Source organism: Grus americana, chromosome 10, assembly GCF_028858705.1.
Source record: "Grus americana isolate bGruAme1 chromosome 10, bGruAme1.mat, whole genome shotgun sequence".
In the NCBI taxonomy this organism is placed as follows: domain Eukaryota; kingdom Metazoa; phylum Chordata; class Aves; order Gruiformes; family Gruidae; genus Grus; species Grus americana.
The window spans coordinates 14,874,299-14,897,957 of record NC_072861.1 but is presented as its reverse complement, the minus strand read 5'-3'; the positions used below and the strand labels follow the sequence as shown (position 1 = coordinate 14,897,957).

At 41.1% G+C, this 23,659-nt stretch overlaps 1 protein-coding gene across 1 annotated transcript in view; it reads left to right on the top strand.

The window, feature by feature from the left end:
* Positions 1-1,533: 1,533 nt before the first annotated feature.
* ABHD17C (abhydrolase domain containing 17C, depalmitoylase) overlaps positions 1,534-23,659 on the top strand; it is a 29,022-nt gene continuing 6,896 nt past the window's right edge. Inside the window, exon 1 of the mRNA XM_054836986.1 lies at positions 1,534-2,473. Within this exon, the coding sequence (XP_054692961.1) occupies positions 1,941-2,473 (533 nt within the window). The 5' untranslated portion in view covers positions 1,534-1,940. The remainder of the gene's footprint in view (positions 2,474-23,659) is intronic.

The following is a 23,659-nucleotide window of genomic DNA, read 5'->3' as shown; positions in this document are numbered from 1 at the left end:
GGGCTGTTTATAGCTAATATTACAGGTTTTTTTCAGTGAGCACACAGAATGTTACACATATGTCCCATTGTCTTTTGCCCGCAATCTTGTTTTGTGCTCTCTGGGTCGACACATCTTGGAGACACAGTACCACGACCAGTGATTCGTGGGTTCTGCCATACGCCCTACATGATTTGTTAATTTATTCATCAACATATTTGGGATATGGGTTATCAGCCTGATTTTCTAAGGAAACGAGGCATCTGCAAGTGCATGGTATCTCTTAAGTTCTCTGTGGGATCTCTTGAAACTGCTGACCAGTTTCAGCCAAATCTAACAAAGATACAGAGGTCTCCGTAACGTTCGACGGCACGCCTGACGCCAGGCCAGCGGAGCTCTGGATGCTACCCGCTGAGGGGCGGCTCTACGCACGTTTCTGCACCACTACATCAGCAATTCTCTAAGAGCGAGACTCAAGGCCATCGGGCACCCCTCATCCCGACTGCCCGGGGAGCAGCCTGCCAGCCTGGTGCGAGCAGGACAGCCGCCCGTGACCGGACCCTGGGCCCGCCATGCCACGCCGTGAGGGAAGAACGCGGCCTCCGCGGCACACAGCCCTCTTCTCAGGGTGACCCGAGCACGCTGGAGCCGGAAGACTCGGGAGCAGCGCCAGAGGACCCCGGAGGCTGCGGGAGGTCAGAGGGGCCGCCCCGGGGAAGGCAAAACAGCGCCGGCAACGAAACCCGGGAGGCCCGGAACCTCCCGCCGCGCTCCCCACGGGCGCCCCGCCTGCCCCCGGCCGCTGCCCCCGGCCCCGCCGCGCATGCGCGAGAGGTGGGCGGTCGGGGAGCGGGAGGGGGCGCCAGCGCTCCCGCCGCACGTGACCGCGGCACGGCGGGGGGCTCCCTTAAAGGGCCAGGCGGCGCGTATCCCCCGCGGGCGGCGGCGTCCCGGCCCGGTCTACGGGCTCACGGCTCACCGCCCCTCCCGCTCTGCCCCGCCCCGCCCCTCGCCGCGCACCTGCTCGGCGCCCCGGCGCAAGGCCTAGAGGGCGGCCGCGAGCCGCGGCGGGCGGCGCTGTGGGCAGTGCCGGGCACCCCCCTCGTCCCCGCCGGCACCTGCGGCGGGCGGCCCCGCTCCGCGCCCGTAACCCGGAAGCGGTGCGGCTGCGAGGAGGGGAGAGCGCCGGGACATGGCCGCTGCCCGCTCCTGCCTGCGCGCCGCAGCCGGCATGGCCCTGCCCGCGGCGACGCGCGGCTGAGCCTCGACCTTGCCTTCCCCTCCCCGACGGACCCTCTTCCTCCTCCGCCTCCTCCTCTTCCTCCCGCCGCCACTCGGACGCTGCCTGGGCCGGGCCGGGGGCGGTAGCGCTGAGGGAGGCCCCTTGCCGCCTTGCGGGGGCCGCGGGGCCGGGCGTCCCCGGGGGCCGGTAGCGGGGTGGGGCCGGGCAGGCGCCGGGGGCCGCGTGTGGTGCCGTGAGGGGGAAGGGCCCTTGCCTGCTCTGGCTGCATGTTCCTGGGGGGGGGCGGCTCCGGCGCGGGGGGCCTCTGCTTTTAGTTCTGGAGTGCCGCGCCGAGCCGTAGGATCGGGGCATTCGTTTTATAAATGTATATATGTACGTGGGATTTATGTCCTCTGAGGGCATCTAGGGTGGTGGTTTAGAGGGTTGTATTTACTGTAGCAGTAGTTGGGGGGGTGTTAAGGGCTGGCTGTACTTCATTTATATTTTGTGGGGTTGTTTTGTTGTTGGGGTTTTTTTATAAGCACGTTTTCAGGCTTTGAAGAGCTGCACTCTTTTTGCTGAACTGTAGTTCCCCCCAAGGTTGTAATTGTTTGCCTTTTGGGAGGGCAGCTGGTAGCCTTGCGGGAAGGTGCGCAGGCTGCGTTGGAGGAGAGAGACCTCTGGGTCGGTTCGGTTTGACTTCCTTCCAGTATAGGTTAGCTTTTCTCCGGTGTCTCTGATGCCAGAACAAGGCCCCAGAATGAACGGTTTCTCTCTGGGCGAGCTCTGCTGGCTGTTCTGCTGCCCGCCTTGCCCCAGCCGCATCGCTGCCAAGCTGGCCTTCCTGCCCCCGGAGCCCACCTATACCGTGCTGCAGCCTGAGCAGCAGCAGGAGGCTGGGGCAGCAGCCGGGGCAGGGACCCCAACGGGATCGGGCACCTGCAGTCTGCACTTGAGCGAGCGGGCGGACTGGCAGTATTCGCAGCGGGAACTGGATGCCGTGGAAGTGTTCTTCTCCCGCACGGCTCGAGATAACAGGCTGGGCTGCATGTTCGTACGTTGTGCCCCCACTGGTCGGTACACGCTGCTCTTCTCACATGGTAATGCTGTGGACCTGGGCCAGATGTGCAGCTTCTATATTGGCCTTGGCTCCCGCATCAACTGCAACGTCTTCTCTTATGACTACTCTGGCTACGGGGTGAGCACCGGCAAGCCCTCTGAGAAAAACCTGTACGCAGACATTGATGCAGCCTGGCAGGCCCTCAGGACAAGGTAAATGGTTACTGGGGACAAGGTATTTCTGTATCTCCGTTTAATCCTAATAAGTCCAGTGTCTGCACAGTTAACCTGCTGAGAGGTGGAGAGGAAGGGTTTGTAGATGGTTTGAGTTATTTCGATGACCTCACCAGATGTTCCATCAACAGCTACAGTGCTATTTGGTGCATGGCTTCATTTGTTAAAAGAATGCATAAGCCTTCATCCTTGGGCTTTTTCTAGATTTAGGGGTTCAGTCAGCTGTGTTACACGTTACCTGTTGCTTCATCATTGAAAAGCTCCATCTTGAGCAGGAGATATTGCACTGGCTGCGGTTTGAGCTTTTGTTTGAGACTTACCCACCACTGCCTACGCTTAGAGGTAACCCAGGTGAGCCAAAGCTTTGCCTGAATTTGGCAGTAGCCTATGCTAGTGCTTACCGAGAAACTGCTGGTGATCTGTGATGTATCTGGGGTTTCGCACAAGCTTGTGTGACATGGATGTCTTGCTCTTTTGGCAACCAAACAACTGTTCTCAAGTTGGATAAGGTAGTGGGGCGGAAGGAGAAAGTGTTGACAGGTGGAAGTAGAGCTGGGGATCCTGCCAGGAGGAGATGCCGAAGTAGGTGGCATCCAAAGGCATGAAGCAGTAATGAGAAGACTGGCAAGGCAGCATGGCCAGTAGGAGCAGGGAGCTCTTGGCTTCTAGGAAATTCTGAGCAGAGCTGCTGCCTCTGGCTCCTTGCTACAACTGACTGCCATCCCTGGGCCTCTTGCTTCTTCTGTCCACAGAAACAATGAGCTGCTTTTGCTGTTGCGCAAGTGGTTCTTAAAAGTAGGACCTTGCAGAACATATCCTGAACGGGAGAGCTTTAAAAAGCTTAATTTGTTGCAGTAGGGCAAGAGAAAGGAACGATGAACGCTTTCTGTCCTGGCTCTGGAGTTGTGTAGATGAACTTGGCTTACGTGAAATTAGTATTTAATGTCTTAGGGATACGTGCCAAGCTTCAAAAATAGTGACAGGAGTTGTTACTAATTTAGATAATTGGCTTTTCAAGGATCTGGGGATTGGTCAGTTGTGGAGTCCAAACGGCTTTTGACATTGGTTTGCCCAAGTCAGGTCAAGAGCATGGGGAGAAAGGTGTAGGGGGAAGTTACCCTTTTGTAGCATGTGTTCTGTCTGTTTGGTGAGTGAACCAGATTCTGGGTTCATTTTCCAGGGCTCAAAAAAAAAAAAGTTGCTTGAATATAAATAATGTGGTTTTATGTAAAGAAGTAATTTTCATATGCTGTATGCAGAATAAATTATTAAATGCCACTGTTATGCATATGGGTTATGTAAATAAAGTTTAAGGGAGGAAAGTGTTATGTCTAAGCCAAGCCTAGTTAATGTTTGTCCTTCAGTTGCTGTGTTTTCTCTCTGTTTCTCTTAATGTTTAGTTGATGATACTTTTTCGTGAAAGCCTTCTAGAGCTCTGAAAAAGTACTTTCACATCTTCCTGGAAGTGCTCCTGTTTGACAGGCATTTAGTGCGTGTTTAAGATCTACGTAGATCCAGAAACAAGGGATTCCGTCACTTAAATCTTTTGAGAAGCCTGACTCAGTAGGTGATGCCAACATGTGCCCAGCTTGCCCTGAGAGGATTGCGCTCCTTCTTTTCAAGTGTGACTGGAGGAAGTTTATAGTTTTATATTGCAGACCTTTCTGTAGTCTGTAGATCTAGGTTCTCTTTTTCTCCTTAAATTGAGGCGTTGCAATTTACCAACTCTTTAACTTTGCCATGTTTGCAAGTCCTGCATCTTAGTGCTACCTTGAGAGTACTGTCAGAATAGTTGTGTTATCATCAGTTAGGTTTTTTGGAGCCAAAGGAAATATTATGGTATTTTAGGTGCCCAGTAAAAAAATTGGTTACTGTAAAATTTAAGCTTAAAAAAAAAAAAGTTAATCGATTCTGTCTATTAACGGATAACTGTCTTTATGACAGGTATGAGCCAAAACAATAGTCTTTCTGCTGAGGAATTCTCTAAGCAGTAGTGTGAACTTTGTGAGACTGATAATTTCTTATCCCTTCTTAATAAGTCCAAGTGGCTCACAATTAAGCAAAATACCCTACTGTAAAAATACAAGTCTGCATCTTGAGGTGAAATGTCATATTATGCCATTTCCATTGGTAGCTTCCAAGAGTTTGTGTATATTTTTATTCTTAATGCAAATTCCTGACATTTGGCCTGTAGTCATCTGGTAGTGAACTGTAATGCGAAGTTAAAAGTGAAGACTTAAAATAGGCGAGGTTCACTCTGCCATCAAAAGCATTTAGTCATCTGTGAGAAGCTGTTGCTCTTCTAATTCCACTGGATGTTCCACCTGGAAGCGGAAAGGAATCATTCAAATGTTGGAAGTATGGGATTTTATTTTTATTTTTTTAAATTGTGCCTAGGAAGTACCACTGATACTTAGCAAATATTAATTAATCAGTGTATTTTGAAAGTTGCCTCGAGTAAGGCGGGAATTAACCCTACACTTAGATGAAACAGATTGCTGCCAAATTTTAGAAATGGTGGTTGCAAACATGGCTGCAAATTTTGACTGTATTTTGTCATGGGACTGAAATGAGGATCTTGCTATCACATACACACTTAGTATCAAACCTTACATAACAAATGATTATAAAACTATCTTGTAAACAGTGGATGAAAAATAAAATCATCAAGGTTTTTTTATTTATCAGCCTGTCTTTGGAGACTCAGTGTCAACTATTCTCCATTCTTCTGGTCTTTGTAAAGAGTAACTTATTGTCCTTAATTCTAAATAAATTAGTATCTCCCCTTGTGAATAAAGTATACTCTTAAATGGTAATTTTGCTAATTATTAAGTTTGAATGCTAAACTGTCTTTCAGCGCAGTTAAAGATGTTGACATATTTTATTCCCTTGAAATGAGTTTTTATAGATATTCATTCAGAGGTCTGACTGTAGCATTGGTTGCTCTAGTTCCAATATCAAGTACTAATCAGTAATTAATTTGGGCTTTTGTATGTATTTATTTCCACTTGATTAACAAATTTCCATCTGGTATCTCAGGGTGTCTCAAAAAGAATCTTCTGTTTCATTGCTTCAGATGACATTTTTTTGTGAGCGTTTTATTTTAGGCAGGTTGATCTAGTTTTGTTCTGTTTGTTCCAGAACCAGATTGAAGAGGAGCTCTATCGGACTCTTGTCTTTCATGGTCTATGTGGTTTTAAGTTGCTGCTTTTTATCGAGATGCGATTAACTCTTATCCTAATATCTGATTGACTTAGTAGAACATCTGCACAGAATGACTTGATTGTTGTTCTCCTCCCCCCTTTCCTGAATTCCACATGGGAAGGTTGAACTTTCTAACACTTTTACATTAAGACAATGTACAGTACTTAAAAACAGGATACACATACTTTGGGTACAGCGCTTAAGCACAAAACCATGACTGCTTTCTTGATTGCATGCTATTTATATTAAAATAAATTTCTATGTTCTCTAAAAATTTGGGGAAGACTTGTGAAACGCTTTGCCATCCCAGTCAAATGAAAGAAGGCACTGCTTCCCCACTCTCTGCTCCTGTAGTAGAGTATCAGAGGAGAACCTATTAGTCCATCTTTTGGGTATTGAAAGGAGGGGAAGGAAAATTTACTTAATAAATAGCTTAGAAGAGCTGTTCTTGTTGCATTTAATGAAGTATATCTTGATGTTTTTTCATAGTGCACAATATAAACTAGTATCTTCTGTTTCTATTTATCTCTATCAAGCTTTCTATTTAAGCTTGATAAATAATAGATGTTACTGTACATGTTTTGAGAATGAAGGATTTAAACGTTACGTTTGTATTTAAGTCTGTAGGAGAGCATTGGTTCACTTCCATGTTTCATTAAGCTGCTTAGTCAATATGGCATGGTGAAAGGAATTGAATTGTGAAGTGGTATAGTAAAATGCAAGGGCTTTTCATCAATGGACAGCAGATAGTTTAGAATGTTTAAATAGTTTTTTTTAAACTCTTTCCTCAACTTTTATGTTAAAAACACCCCAAACCTTTTATTATATGGGAACTTTATTATTTGCGGTGCTGGTTATCAGTCTCTTCTCATTGTGGTTTCCTTTGCAGGAGTTGGTGGAAAAAGGTTAGAGTTTTCATTTGAGTAAAACTAGGGAACACAGCTAATTGGATTAGACTAGAGTGATAACTAATCTTCTGAGGTTGTGTGAGTTTAGTTTGCCTCCATTCTGATTTGCTGAAGTGGTTACAGCTTTCTAGGTGAATAATAGCTTCAGGGGTTTTTTTACCTTGGTTTATCAAAATAGTTAATTTCTACTTTAATTTTCTTTGCAACAGAGTCTTCTTTCACTAGCACTGTGTTTCTGTGCACGATCTAACCCGAATTCTTTAGATCGAATGCTTAGAGGTGTAGATAAAAAGTTACCACCTAAATTCCCGTCGTGGCCAAAGGCAGTGCTTGGCAGAGTCGCTATAAACAGTCCTGGAGTAACAGTGTTCCCTTGGTCCTGGTGCGGCACCTGGAAGTTTTGTCTGTCATTGACTTTGCTAGGGTATTTCCCACTTCCAGTTTTTTAATAATATTGATACAGTGTCTGTTTAAAGAGACTGTTCTCTAAAACTGAACTTATTTTACCTGTCAGTACTTCAAGAAAAAAACTGCATACAACTTTACTCAAAAATAGAAGCATGCAGAATAGTCTCCTCTTGTCTATGTAGTGAGCAGAGATTAATTCAGACGGTGAGTGTCCCAGGGACAAATACCAACAACTGTTTAAAACAGGTGCTCTGATGTTTAAAGTTATTCAAAATGTTTACTGAGCTTTGGTGTTGCATTACATAGTTTAGTCACTGAAGTAAAAGTAGTTTTGTTAAATATTTCCCTATTTCTGTCAGGACTGCAAGATCAAAGCTTGTTGGGTTTTTTTGTTTTTTTTTTTTTTTAAAGTTTCACTCTCAAGAATGTTTTGCAACTAGTGTTATTTGGGAAAAGAAATGAACTGCCAAAGAGCCTTTGGCTAACAATACTTGTCATCCTGGGTATAGATAGTCCTGAAATTCAGCTGCCTGAACCGGAGATGTTGGTTTACCCTGCTGTGCAAAGGTTGTAGGACCTGGTTCTCAACGTCATCAGAGCATTGAACACAAAGGTTTCTAGAGGACCATGTTGTTAAATCCTACGTGCTGAAGTAACTAAAGATTTCTGTCTGCTTTTAGTGCTGCTAAATTGCATGAAGTGTACGAGAGAAAGGCAAGCTTTTTACCTTTCTTGCTCTGGATGGAGCAGTGTGTCACCTTTTGAGACTCAGCTGGTGGTTGTTAGAGGGTGGCTGTTTGACCTGTGCATGTTTCTGGTAGCACTTTAGATTTGTTCTTAACAGTGGAGTATGAGCTGGACCGCGTAAGCCTCTGGTTTTGCTCTGAAGCCAAGGGTCAATCTCTAGTCCATCACAACGTCAAACCCAAAAATCCGTCCAAAATTCAACCTTTATCCTTTGTTACTCTGCTATTTTGGGGTGTTTGTAAGTGCTGGGTTAGGTTTACACTGGCTCGTTACTTGTGAACATAAGTAAAAAGAACGAAGTAAAAAAAAAAGAGCAGTTCTATGCAGGACTGTAAATACCTGTGGGTATAGGTGGAGAAGACTTCAAGCTACCAAAGTGGTTTATCTACCAGCAGCTGGTTTTGTGGGGAAAACTGACACTTCTTGAGCAAGTGGATATTTATATTTCCATGTCGAATGAAGAAAACGGGTTCTTTCAGTTTTCTGGGGTTTTTTTTGGTCCTGCGATGCTTCCTCACGTGGAGATAGACTAGTACAAAGGCAGTGCTGAGCAATTAGCTGTTTGGAGCCTAACATCTGTAGCACGTGTCTGAATTTCGTATTTTGGACAATGTCATAGTAACTTTTAAACCCTGCCCCAAAAATGCCTCTAAGCAAAACATTGAGAAATTAGTTACTCAGTTGCATTCTCTGTTGGCTTTAAAGACAGCAGTCTCAAAATTATGTAGCACTAATAAATTAAATTAACAAATAGCATAGCCTTTTTTTCCTAAAGCCAGTAATAAATTTAATTAATAACTAACACTCCCTTCTGCCCTCTCACAAATATAAATCAATTATAAGGCTGCATTGGAAGCAGTTGAATCACAAAATAAGCTGTGAATATGTTGTACCTAACATGCTTGTGCACATACAGGCTTGCTTTTGCCAATTAGCCCCTAAAAAGGGCAGAAATCTTTCTCTTTTGATGAGGACATAGTTTCAGTTGCCACTGCATTTCAGAGAAGTTGAAGGCACTTATGAGGGGTTCCTTGCGTTTTCTTGAATCTAGGAAAGGCACATCTTTACAATTTTTGAACACCAGTGGCTCTTAAGTGTCTCTTCATGTTAATTTGAGTATATGTTGACTGTTTATATTGATCAGAAATAGAAATAATTAAGAATTGGTTTTTTGTCTAAGTCTAAAAATGTGGGTTTGTATCAGCTAAAATACAGTAGGTGGACAAACCTCTTATATCTAAGAGTCGGTGGATAGTGGATAATTGAGATCACTAGAGACTAGTACTTGCGAGTTGAATAAGCAGTTTCAGCGACCCATTTGCTGCGACTTCATCTTGACTGTCCTGCTTTCCAGTTTTTAGATGAATGACTTAGGCTGAGAATGCAAGACCAGTGTGACATCTGATGATGAGGCTGAATTTCATTCCTGCTCTCAAACTGTTTTGTTGGTATGGGTTTTCTTTGATATGTCAGGTTTTGTGAGTAGTGGAAGCATATGATTGTGAACCCAGGAAACTCTGTATGAACACAGAAGAATAAAGGTGCTTTTAATAGAAGGCTAAGAATGTTGAATGGGATGAGTAGTCTGTAATGTCAGCTTGAGGACTGAGGAACATCTTTGTATTCTTTCTTCCAACGGCTAATTTGAGAAAAATGGGTTATTGTGGCATGTTTGCACATGAAGCTTTGCTACCCACAAATAATCTCAGAAAGGTGTGAATGTAGGCCAGTTGTATAATAACAGCATTATGCTGGCATTATCTATATCCATATCTTTATTCTATATTTTTTTAACCACTATGTCAGCTTTACAGAACAAAGCTTCTCCTATTGGCATTAAACATTGTGGTTAGATTTGCTGACCATGAGACCAAATAATACAAAGGCACAAAATTGTGCTAAACAGTAGGATCTGGCTCAGTGCCCACCCACCTTCCCACTCTTGGTTTCATGTCTCCTGATGAGCACATGCACGTCTTTGGGAAAATCCCTACAATCCTGAAATAAATCTGCAACGTCTCAACTTTCAAAAAGGGGAATTCCATGTGGGTTCACAAATGAAGAATGATGTTGATGTGGAAGATGAGGTTTTAAGTTAGTATGCTTGCCTCAAAGTCCAGAGGGAAATATTTAAATTAGAGGTAATCTCAAAGTATTGCCTCTGTTGTTCTTGTATCGCGCATTTGTTAGAAAATCATCATGTATGCTTTTCCTGACAGTTATATTATTTATTGGTACAGTGTCTTGAAATTCTTTCTAGGTGCACCTTTCAAGATGAAAATACTTTTTTTTTTAACTGTTAATTTGAAGTTAATTGTTGGTTTAGACAGTTTTGGGTATGCTTTTAGGAAGATTTGTGTTACCATGCCTGATTAAAAAATCCTGCTTACATATAGAAATGTTACTTTAAGAACTTTGACTCTTGTGAGCCTTGTTTATCAGCCAAGGCATGCTGCTGAAACAAGCTGCATACATCAGTGTCTGGCAAATAACCCTTCGCAAGGCATGCAGTGTCAGCTAGTAGCTCAAAGCCTTTTTTTTTTGTTACAGGATGCTGCCAAATTTCTTAAGATCCCAGTATCTTAGACCAGTTAAATTTAACTTTGTGACATGGCATGGCCACTTCTTTTTGTGTGCAGCAAATGAACAACTATGGAGTAATGGATAATGAGATCCAACAAATCTGAAAATTGAGACCAACATGTTTCTCAGGAAAGCACCCTTTAAATAGTATGGCTTGAAATGTTTCCCTTTAAATAAGGCTGTTTTAGAAAGGGTTTTACTCAGATGATAGCATCTTTCTGGACATTCTTCCTCTCTGCTGAAATTTAGTTAGCTTTGCTTTGGATGTTCTCATAGATCTTGGAAAGTGGTGTTCAGTATCAGCAAAGAAGCAAAATCAGCTATATATATATAATTTTTTTCCAATGTACAGATAAACTGAGATAAGGTTCAGATTATTTTATCATTATTCCATGAATCTTAATGGTTATAATAAATTAAACAAGCCACTTTGTCTTAACTGTTACACTATATGTTAAATTGCAAGCCTTAATAATGTGCAAAATAAGAGAAACCAACAGTAATAGGGAGGTAGACTTCTGTTAAGCATTTTGCAGCTAAAATGGTACATGGAACCACCTACACTTTAAAGGAGATCTTGAGTAGTTAACTTGCCGCCTTAAGCATTGGAGTAGTTTGTTTGTACAGGTCTTAATCTTTGCCCCATCTCTGTATAGTCTTCCCTAACATCTGATGAATTTATTTAAGTAGTATGTTGGCTGTATGACAGCCTGGGAAAAGTGGCATCTTTCAAGAAAATGGTCTGGTTTTGAAGCGTGTTCTCTGGGGCAGACTTACAAAAGTCTTCTTCCGCATGCTGTTTGTTCTTTATAGCTTCACTTCTCACAAAAGTGAGTGTGTGTTTTGGTGTGTGGTGGTTTTGGGTTTTTTAATTGAAGTAGCTAATTCGGTGTAATATTTATTTTGGAGGTGTTCCCTGGACAATTCTTACCTTGAGGCAGCTGGTCAAGGGCCAGTCATTCCTTCCCCTAAGACTGAAATGTACCTCAACTTGCATATTAAATCATATTACACATTCTCTTCGTGATATTTTTTGTTGTTCCCTACTGTAAAAAGCAGTAAAGCATGGTTTTTAATGTATGTTAATAATACTATAGAAAAAATCAGTGTTTCAGTCTGGGTATGAGCATCTTATCAAGTTTAACCAACTGTACAAGTACCAGCATTGTAGGAAGAGGTGGGGTAGTGTTTCAGCTGCAGTTTCGCTATTTTTATGCATACTCATTTATGAACATGTAACCTTTGCCTCAGACTGGTTAATAATTAGACTGTGACTTAGCATATATTGCAGGCATTTCCTGATGCAAGAAGCACCCTTTGACAAGTCGGTGTGGTAGTTTAAGATACTAAGTGGTGTGTTAACCTTAAGCCTGACCAGTATGCCTAAAAGGTTTTGACTTTTGCTGAATCTCTGCCAGCTTCCAAACTTATGTTTCTCTGATACAGAAACCCTCTGGCCTCTCCCCTGAGCTCTTGCTAATTGTTCATGTAATGTGATGTTCACTTCTAAAGCCCCCTGTGCATAAAACCAGTACAATTAGTTCTTTATCCTGTTCTTGAAATTTGTACTAAAAATTAATCTGATAATGCGGAAGCTACTGTCTGTGGAGGAATACAGGCACAAATATAGTTGTCCTTTAAAAAAAAAAAGAATGTAATTTGTATTTGATTTAACAAAGAACGAAGATGACAATGTACTTGAATATAGCTGGGATCTGAATTTTTTATGTAAAAGGTAAGATTGTCATAAATCCTCAATGTTCACCCAGTTTTGTAGGGGGTGAGAGGGTTGTCTTGTTGTGAGAGTCTCCTTGGTTTATTGAGTTCTTCTCTATCCTCTATTATTCTGCTGAGACTAAGCAAACTGATGCCAAATACACCACCCTTCCAGCTTGGATGCCCTTCTGTCAAAGCTCATCTAAGAGCTGTAGAGCATTGAACAGACACTATTGATATAAGTAAGATCTGGCACCTTCCAATTATTTCAGGAAATTACCCTTTCCATCCAAAAATCCACATTAATAATGTTCATAATGAGGAATATCAAACCTAAGGATCTTGGATGTTTCTTACCTGGATGTAGTTCTAAACTTGTTGCATTTCAGCAGCAGGAGAAACCGAACCAAAGTTTATTAGTCTCTTTGGTTGGACATTCACAGCAATTTCCTATTTTTCTTTTTTTTATTATGAAGTGAGAATTAATTTGAATAAAGGAAGCAATGTTAGCTTAAATCTAGTTTATTTTGTTACTGGGATTTTGAGGAGGAGAAGAGTGACTTGATTTAGAAAGTATTGCTTGTCATTTGTTACTCTGTTCTTCTTCCTGCTGCTATTCGCAGTGCTTCTGGGCAATGATCTAGAACTATGAATTCTACAATGAAGAGCAGGAAAGAGCATCATACTTCCTCTTTAAATGTTTGGAGTTTTTTTTAAAATTCTCATTAAATATTTCTGGTTTGCCTCTGTCTTGGAAGCTTTGGGTACTAGGAGAAAGGGAAACACTATTCACTTGTAAAGTGTAACTGTGTGGAGAGCTAAATATGAAAAATGTGTGTTGGGCAAGAACTCCGCAATAGCTTATAACTAAAGGCGCATGTGTCAGGAAATGGTGAACTGCAGAAAACCTGCGCAGCCAAAACGTTACTGGCCAAATTGGCGTTTGGCCATAATATAGACATTAATACACTTACTTTTCCAAGCACCGCACTGTTATCTCATTTCAAAAATAGAAACTCCAACAGTACAAGACTTCTTTATGCTATGCTGGCTTATTGGTAGGCAGTTAAGTGCCAGTGTGGCATGTACTGGAATTGCTAATGGTTTTTTTTCCTGTATAACCGGTAGTTCTCTGGTGATACTGCAATCAAGTAGGGAGCCTGCTTGCTTTACAATGACTGCGTCATGGATAGAGGCAAATAAGATGCTGAATAACATCAGGAAGCTGCTTCTCTTTTCCCTTTTTTTCTTTACTTTTTTAGTTTCCTAAGATGCATCTGCAGGTCAGTTTCTACCTTTAGCATCAGCTGAAATAATGCACTTAAGTGATTACATTAACAGTTGTCCTTGATTCACTGCTAGGTATTTCTGCTGCTTGAGGAGTAGCTAATTGGTAAGCATCCTTTTTTTTTTTGAGGGGAAAAAAACTGACTAGCAAGAAATTTTTCACCTAAAAGGCTACAAAACCAATTGGCCCTGTTGACTAGGTATGTTGGCAGAAAAAGAAGTATGCAAGCGTCCTGTTTGACCATCGTTAAAACCTCTTGATTTGCACAATCTGGGTAAAATGTCTTTTACTCCATAGAAGCTCAGATAATGCCAAATAAGATAGCTGGATAAGCTGAGCAAGTACATATGACCTGGTTTCAGGGATGAATTTTCTGATGTGAGTTTAGGAAAGTTATGAGAGTACTCTTCTAGATGCATAGAAGTACTGTTCCCATTTCTTAGATTAACATTTATTTCTTTAAAATAGATAAAAATTCACTGATACTCAATGGTTTTGCATATAATTAAATGCAGTCATCTGTTTCTGTAAATTATTACTTTTTGCGCTATGTTGTCAAGTTCCTAAAGAGCACAGGGCAGGTTTCGTGAGCACTTCAGCTGAACAGAATCGCCCAGGAAAAACTTTGACTCTGCACTAAATTTTATTGTTCTCAATTCTAAGTAGTATTTACTGGGAGAAGGGAGGAGGGATTTTGTCCTAGGTTTGTGATGATAAAGGCTTTGGCTAGGAAATTTGATTTTTTAAGCTCTGAACTAGTTATCTGTGGTCTGCTGCTTTAGAACATCTGGTGCTGTTAATCCTGGTGATTGCTATATATTTTTTTAATCATCTTAGCTTTATATTGACTGTTACTAGGGCCTGAACAGTTAATGTGCTAAAAGTTTGTTAAAGGAACATGTACACGAGGAAAATGAAGCGTAAAACGGTGCAGGTTTAAATATTGGCTTGATAATGTATAGATTTTGTGCAGCAACAGATCTTTAATCCTGGTAGTGTCAAGTCAGCCCATCTTTGAGTGACAGGAATGGAAGAACTTGAGGATGCTTAGGAAGAGAGGAATTGATGAGTCTGATTTAAGTCAGAGTGCAAATATAAAAATGGCAGAGAGAAAGAATGAATGCTGACATTTTCCAGCATCTTTTGGAAGCAAGAAAATCTTTTCTAGTAAGAGATTGCTTTCATGAAATGACTGTCTTCTTCCATTTGGCAGTTATCTCTCTTGGTATTTGTTAGAATATTTAACGAATCTAGCTGAAAATGGATAATTGAGAGAAGGCAGGAGAGACTCATCAAGAGAGTTGTGTTCCTCTGTGAGGCTGTGAATTTGCCACTTCTTTGAAAGCAGATGCTTAAGTGCATACAGATTCACACTGTAATAAAGCTCAGTGTTTGGAGCAATTACAAAATGGATATGTGTTTTCTCCACTTATCTGGGGGTGGGGGGAAAATAGAGGTTACAGTGTCACTTATCCAAGTAGGATTTCTTCCTGTTTATGATTCATAAGACATATCTGTGCATAGGAAGTGCTGATTGTTTGGAGTTTTAAATTAAAAGAAGATACTGTCTGTCTTCTTTAAATCTGTGGAAATGATTAGAGTAACTGAAAGAAACATGACATATTTCCAGAGAATTAAAGAGGACTATCCAAGCAGGATGTGTGGTCTCCTGGATAACACAGGCCATGACACTTCACTTGGCTTCTGCATTGAGCCCTTCAGTGTTCAAGATACTGCATATCTTCAAGAGAAGCCCAGTCTTACTAAGTAACTTTTTTTTTGCTCTTCTACAGTGCTTGAGCATATTAATGTAAGTATATAAGGGAAAGAGAAGTCCTACTGCCAGCTGAGTCATCTTCATATAATGCTGGCTGATAAAATATTCATATACCGGGGACAGATGCATTCATCTGCAGTCGGTTCTTTTTAGGAATATTAGGCCAGTTCATTGGTACTGATTTTTTTATCAGGACCTTTCTACTGTTCTTGTCCACCATCCTGCCCTCTCATCCCCCTTTCTGTCGGAGACTGTCAAATCACAGCCAGAGCTATACCGATGCTTCTGGATGGGGAGAAATGATGTATCCAGTTTGTCTTTGCATACTTGCACGGCCTTACACGTTCCAGCTCCCATGTAATCCTCTCGGACTCTGGCTCTGGTGCTCAGTGGGACAGACTGCATTCAGATTTCCAGGGGTCTTTGACGAATAGTGTGAAAATGGCTTTAACTTTGTCTGCTGTAATAGGATTTTGGAGACAAGCACCTGCTGTTTGTTGAGACTGTTCAACTTTTCCTTTGTTCTCCTCTGTTAACATTATGGGGATAATACCAGAATCTTTTTTTTTGTCGCTTGTTTTCTGGATATAGTTATGAATATCTGTAAGTGACAGAAGAAAAATGCTGCATCAATGCCACATTTCACATGTAATGGTTTGTAAGCTATATCAACGAGTTGTAGCTCTAGTCATTTAATGCTGTTAATCTTTGAAAACATGAGGTTCTTTATAAAACCTGTAGATGAAATAGCTTTTACTTAGAGCCTGAAGTGTAAATAAAATTGCAATAAACAGGTGGAAGAGAATGCAAAGGGAAGGCAAGAATGGATAAAAAACCCGGTAAAACCAAACAAAGACACACATACTAAAAAAAAAAAAAGTTAAGTAGTTTCCTTTAATTCAGTGGTGGGACTAGTTACCTGAGTAGTTCCAGGGCCAAGCCCTATAGGTATCAACATTTTTGAGTGGTCTGCTTTTAATTTGTTTTCATCTAGCTTTCCTAATACTAGTCTCCAAAGGATTAATTCTGGCTTAGCAAACCATTTAATTCTTCTAGAGCATCTAGACAATTGCCTTCAGCAGAATTTACATATACTTTTGTTTTAAGATCCTTAGGTTGGGAATACCCTTTTTAATAAGTTATAGTGTGTATTGCTAATCAGCTGTGCAAACCTTGAAATGTGAAATTTTAGGTGAGCTTTGCAGTTTGATTACAGTTTAGGGTTAGTCTTGTTTCATTATACGCTTAGACAGTGATAACTGTATTTTCAGAAACTACAGCCTGATATATCTAAAGAAAAAATAACCGCTGCCATTTCTTTTTGTTTTGACTGTTCTGGTTTGTGCACTTTGGGAATTACTCCCTGCTTTGTGAGCAGCTCAGCTGTACCTGGCAAAAGGGTTGAAACATCGGAGATGGGTGGAGCAGGCAGTAGGTCTGGTCAAAAGCCACTGCACTCCTTCTCGGATAAGCAATCCCAACTCATGAGTCAGAGGCTTAAGTCTTGCATAGGTGCAACTCATGGCAATTAGTGCCACGGCAGGACGGCCTTAAACTATTGCGTAGTGCTGTAGTTATGTAGAGGTAAGGGAAATACATCAGGAAGTTAATTTAGTGTTTGATGTGAAGAGGAGTTGAGATATGAGCAGTGCTCAAGATTGAGGTGTGAGAGGTGTTCCAGTAAACAGATGGGAGTACTAAAAGAGTAATACAGTGCTCCTGAACAAAAATGCTTTGAGAACTGTTGGAGAGCAGCAAGATTGCTTCCTCCAGGCTTGTAAACCCTCAGTCTCCCAGCACTGAGCCAAGGGTGGTGAGGAGGGTTATGTGATGGGCTTGGGAGGGGAGCCAGAATGCATTGGCTCACTCTGAATTTTCAGCCTCAGGAAGAAGGCAAAGCTCTCCAGTTTGGGAATAACTGAAATCTAAGAAACAGCTATGAAAGCACAAAACTTGTGGGAATGCATAACCAGTGTTAATATTTGCACTCTTTTTTTTTTTTAATGTTTCCTAGGGAATCAGAGGAGACTTTTTTTCAAGTACAGTTTCTGTGTTAGTTGACATATACTTGATTTACCTGAAGTATTTTTATATAAAGATACTGTGTTTAGGTACATGGACATCATCAAATCTTTCTTGTTCTTCGTAACAGCCTTTATAGGAGTACAATTTTAGGGAGTAGTTTCTTTTTTTCAGCTTTTGAGTGTAGGATATCCAAAGTGAAAGTACAGGCTTTTTGTAACAGTAAAAGGGTTGTCAAAGTTTTAATGTAATGTTGTAAGGAGTATGCTTATCTGTCTTAAGCTCTGCTGTATTATAAAACATGGAGTATGATGTGTGCCGCTGAAATAAAAATACCACAGCAGGACAGAGATGAGATGGAAGCTGGGGGTGAAGATAATGAATTCCTCACTCCAGAACATAGTACAGACTGAGCTTCTCTGGGAGAGTAACAGAATTTCCTCTACTGTCTTAGGTTATTTAAATGTACCTCAGAGACTGGCTATATAGATTTTGTACACCGGTTACAGTAAAGAGTATATAATAGAATGTAGCTGACTGAGTTTTTGTGAATTATTGATGCTGTGGTCAATAAAGATAGTTCTCAGTGGCCAGTAAAGGTTTCCTGTCTTTGGTAAATAAAGCTTAAGACTTCTGTATTCCACATTTATTTGCTACGGAGCATCTTAATTAAATGCAAAATACTTCGTTAAAGTTAACTCCAGTGCTCTATTTTTTAAAATAACTGGAGAGATTCATTTTAGTATACCATCTACCTGTTGTATATTGGGACTAAATGGTGTAAATCAAGATTGCTTTAAGAAAGCACTTTGGGAGAAGCAAGAAACTATGAAGAGTAGAGAGCATGTGTCTGTCTTCAAAACCATAACCTTGGGACATAGTGCTGGCTTCAGAACTCTGGTTGATTTCTAAGGTTGCTAAAGTAAAGAAAGTAGAGGGGGTGTGGGAATTAGATTTTTAACATATCCATGTGTTTAACTCCTGTTCCCACTGTTACTAAGTTCTTGTCTTTCAATTTACAGTGGTTTTGGATTGCATTTACTCCTGTGATTAGGGAGATGAAAATAAACCCCAAGCATTTAGGGAGGTTTATTTAGGATTTCATGTGGGAAAGTGCTCCCTTCGTCTCATTGCATGAATGCACACTGAGTATCGAAGTATTATTCACCTTTTGTCATAAAGTAGGGGAATGACAAAGGTAGGAGTTCAAACAGAAGGCTCAGCCACATCATTGCTCATTTTTGTTGGATGTCCTGCAAGAATCTGGTTTTGCTTGTCAGTGGTGTTCTTGCTAACTTTCACTTGATATGAAATAATTAATGATTGTAGAGTCAAAGTTATTCTGTTCTCTTATATCAGCATGCCCATGGCACAAGTTCCTGCTTAAATTTCAATGCACGTTTAATGAAAACTCCGTTTCCTCATTCCCTGCTATCTAGGGGGGGGGGGGGGGGAACCAAAACCACAAATCCTCAGTCAGGCAGAAGAAACTGTTCCAAATCTGTTTGTTGTTTATACACACAACTGCTAGTTCATGTGGTCGACAAATGAGCAACCTAACATAAACCAAACACCAAAATTTAGTATTCTGGGTTATTGTGGTGGTGAAAAGTTATGTTATAAATACAGTTGAGTTCGCAGGACAAGAGAAAACAAAGGAGGTTTTACTTTGTATGTATCTCCCTTAAAAAAAAAAAAAAATCTGCAAGCACAGATTGCATATTTTCTGCCCATTCTTTCTTTTGTATTGCAACATTTTGCTGCTGTTCAGCTAGCTTGGAAGAGGTTTCTTCCAGAATGCAAGTTTGCAGAAGTCATCTTTCCTGGCTGATGATGCATACTGTCTCCTTTTTTTTTATGCTCTTATGATTCTCTTCTCTATTGACTCTTTATTTCTGAAAAGTGCTTGAAAAATTAGAATGGATAGATGCAGGCTGGTGGTAGGGTGGTGGTGAGGTAGCTCAAAAATGTGTTGTAACAAGATGAGCACATGGGAGTGCTGCTGTGGTGTGGCATGAAATCCTCTGACAAAATGGGTCTTGAAGGGAGAGAAGGAGCTCCCTTGTAGTGGTGAAGTTTGGGGGGGAAGGAGGGGAATGGATTTACTGTTCAAGAGTGCTTGGGTTTGCTCCGAGTCCTGAGCAGATTTACTTTAGTTAGGGAAGATATTTCCCACTTTGAAACATGACATCTTCAGGAGCCTATTTTTAAGGCAAATTGAACACAAGGTAATTTAAGGTTGTATTTGAAAAAGGAACAATTCTTTTAGAGGAACTAGTATTATTTGGATTTTATTAAAAAAAAAACAAAACCCCAAAACTAAAGGTACCCAACATCCATCTTTAAAGCTACTTAGTGTAGATTAGCATAATTCAGTTAATTTAAAATGTAATTTCATTACAGTTTGTATCGGTGAATGCCATGAAATAGCCTTCCTTTACCTACCTTGGTTGGTCAAGGCAAACTTGAAGTGGCTTTGCTACTCAGCAGTATGTAGGTCACCTGCTTTTGTCATGGCTGCTTGAGCTCACCAGTGATATTTAATATCCTTGTTAGGACTTGGTTGAACTTTGAGCACAGTTCTCAAGATTTGATAACAGATCGCTGATTATCACAAGACAGTAATCAAGAAGCAGTTGTGGTGATTCATGCTTCGGTATAATTAAGCTACTGTAGTGCAAATGATCATCCTGAGAAGTGCCTAGAAGTTGCCTCCACTTGATCCATTTATTTCTGTGAAAAGAAGACCTGGTACATCACTGGATTAGTCCAGCAAGCCTGTAGTACTGTGATATTTGCAAATAATGAACTGCCAAAATAGCCTTTAAGAGGGCATTTTCAGGAGTCATAGGTTCATTCTGTAACTCTGGTATTAGTTAGCCTATATTGATTAGCACTGGGGTTTCTCCATAGCATAACCAAATGACTGTCTGGTGTGGCAGTAGAATAACAGTGATATAAAACTGTGGCAGATTCCTTGACTAAATTTCTCTGGCAGCCGTTGAAATTATTTTGCGTGTGAACACGTTTGTGGCATTACTTGTCTGCTCCTGTGACAGTGTGCTGGGATATATGCCAAAAAAATTCCTCTCTTTTTTGCAGCTTCATAAGCCAGCATACTATGCAAACTGATTTTGGTTCTTTCTTTGACTTCACATTTTCATTGTAGTGAGTCTGCTGTACCTGAACTTGAATCACACAGTACTTGTAGATTTGGACAGGAAGGAGATAGAGGGGGAAGAAGACATCGTATAATTTAAAGAATCAGTGTCAACATCTATTGTGCTCAGTAAAACAGCAAAGAATTTTAGACCTGTTTGGAAACTGGAGTGAGAAACTGGCACAGGGACCCTCACTGTGTGCCAGGGTTTCCTGTGAATCTTGAAATTATTCTGATTTTTCTCATTTGACAGTTGGTGTTATGGTTAACACCAAAAATCCTTAATCTAATGCCTTGCTCTCAATTTAATGTTGGCATTTAGGCTGAAAGTCTGCTGTGATTTCTGTGGTGTTTTGGCTGACATGCTGGAGTGGTACTTGCTGAAGCACAATGTGAAATTCAGTGTTTTGTTCTGATACTGTAAATTACTTGCAATAATCCCAACATAAAGGTCCTACAACATAAACTCTTGTTCAAGATATGCAATCTACATGTGGGATTTTTACTTGATTGAGGAATTTTGTTCTTCCTTTCTACTCCCAAAATTAGATTTTTAGATTCATACCGGATTAAATGTAGATGCATATCTTCTGGAAGAGTATAATGATGCTATAGAAAAACCTGTTTCTTAGAAAGCAATCTAAATTTCTCTGGTTTATAAAATTTAGAGATAATGCATCTTGAAAAGAGAGTGAATAATATGTTGTGACGAATGGGTTTGTATAAACAGGAAGAAACAGACTTGAAGAATAGCCTATGAAGATCTTGTTATAACTGAGCACATGTGACTTCCAGAGTATTTTTACTAGAACATACTATTTCTTCCAAATGTGGCATGATTTGTGTTGCTCCTGATGTATGTTGGATTTTGTTTGTGTCTTCAAAATGAATTATTTTGTGGTGGTGTTTCCCTTGAGAGAGGAGTGCATGGTTTCAGACTTGGTCTCCTTGCACAGATGCATGAGCTAGTAACTTGTTTTTCCTGGCTATCTCTCTTTATGTATTTGCTGTAAGGAAGAACTTGACCAGCAGTAGCTGCTTTAGTTCAGTAGCAGTTAAAGAGTAGGTCTGGACAGCATTATGAATTGGGGTTTGTGTAGTCAGAACACCCTGCCTAGATAGTTACTGTGACGTTTTGAAAACTGATTTGTTGCTGTCGCCATACCCATGCTGTTCTTTATGCTTTCCAGTTTAGGTAAGGGATATTGGGACAGCAAATAGCATAAAACTTCAAAACTGAAAATATAAGGGGTGGTTAATTTCACTGATTCAGTAAGCCTGAAAAAAGAACTGGCCTCGTTAATGAATATGTATTTAGCACCTTTGAGGATTGGCACAGATGCTGTAACTTTGGCCGTGAATGTTGTGGGGCTTCAGCTGTGTGACACGTCTGGAATCCCTACAGCAGCATTCCACTAAGGCTTTAACTGAGTAAGGAGAGAGTAAAAATAGTATGGTAAACTTTCCATCTGTATCACTCAAAGCTGAAGCCCAGGGGGTGAGAGAGGAGGGAATCAGTATCTTCTGCTCATAATTAAAGATGTTTTATGATAATACATAGTTTGTACATAGTGCTGTCAGCCAGAAAGCTTTGACTAATTTACGAAGGCAATTGACATCATCTGTGTTTATATGAGGAAACTGATGAGGGACATGGCCCAAGCCACAACCACACAGCCAAGCAGACTGAACTAGGAGCAATTGTGTCCCATCCTCTTTCACTATACTTGCTGTCAGCAATATTCCCACTCTCCTCTGTCCCACTGACCTGTTGGTGTGACTGAGGTTTCCTTGCTCTGTGCAGGAGTAAGAAAAGTCTGAGATATGGGTTCATAATGGCCAGCTTCTGTGCACATAGTTCGTGCTAGCATAAGGAGACCAGAATTGCTGGTAAACGTAAATTGTATAAATTGAGGTAGTAACACAGGGGAAAAAACCCAACAAACTGTTGTTACTAACTGTGGAGCGTGTTGGTGCCTTAGCTAGACCTGCCCTGAATTCCTAAGTTGTATGAGCAGATAGCTGTACTGCTTGTGAAGAAAGCCAAGGTTTTTCTGCACACATAAGAATTGTAATCCATAATCCAGATAATCTGCTCATGGGTTATCCAGAGTAGACTAGGCTGGAGAACTTTGCCACCTGATAAGCGTTTGTGGGTAGGAGGTAGTAGAAATGCCTGTGTCATTTTAAATGGCAGTAGCTTTGCACTTCTTGGTAATTGACTTCCCTTGGGAGAAAAAGCATGCCTGCCTTTTTTGTTTTATTTTTTCCCCCCCCTTCCTTGTCAAATCAATGTTTTACATATGCCCACAGAAACTGAATTGCTTCCTCCTTTGCTTTTGCTGAAGGCTGGTTTCTACCTTGCAGTGCTGCCCTGCTTGTTTTGAACTCTCTGATGGGCTCCATAAGAGAAATGCCGGAGCATACCCGTAAATTTAACTTGGGTCTCCCGCTCCGTTGGATGGAGCTCTGTTTCCACAGAGACCAAAGCTCGTGTGTTTCAAGGAAGATATTTTTAGGAACTGCTGTTTTAGCTGGTGGAAGGACTTTCTTCCTTAATAGGAGAGCAGATTGTAACAGGATTCCTCTTTTCTCAGAAAGTCTTTTGCCTTTTTCTATCTCATTCCTTTTTTCCATGTCACTTAGTTTCCCTTTCATTTGCCACCTTCTTATCTATGTCTCCCCTTCCTCTCCTGCCATTTCACTTTCTGTATCACTATTCTTGTTGCACAAGAATCTAATATCACAAGGGAGTTGGCAGAGAGTGAGAAAGGGGCCCAGCCTTTGCTTAAATGGTACTGTATTTTAAAGATTAAAATCTCCAGGTCATTTTGTACCTCAACTGAACAGTGATTGCTGAGTCACCAGCTGGGTAGTGTTTGTGAAGATGTGGAATATCACAGAGCCAAGCCCTGGCCTTCAGCTCCAAGAACTTCGTGCATGTCAATTATTCATGGACCTTGCTTATGAGTTGTCATATGTCCTTTGGCCTTGCAATAAATAAATTTTACATGTAGCTGCTTCTGCTGATGTTTGCGATAAGCTTGATGTCTCACCTTCTGATTAATGGTCTAATGGTGAAGGCTTAAAAAGATAAATCTCTTATGTTAACTCTTCTGTCTTGGAAAGTCCATGAGGAAAAGAGATCCTGTTAACATGCATACCAAAATCAACTAGGCTGTATTTACTGTGTGTTGGACTATTTCTAACAGTAAGGGATAAAAAAATTCTCCTAAAAGAGCTTCACAGCATCTCTTTAAAGACATCAGGCCATGGCTGTGGTGATAGACCACCAACGTGAGCTGCTGCTTGGTTACCAAGAGGATAAAATTTTACTCCAGGGAGATATTTT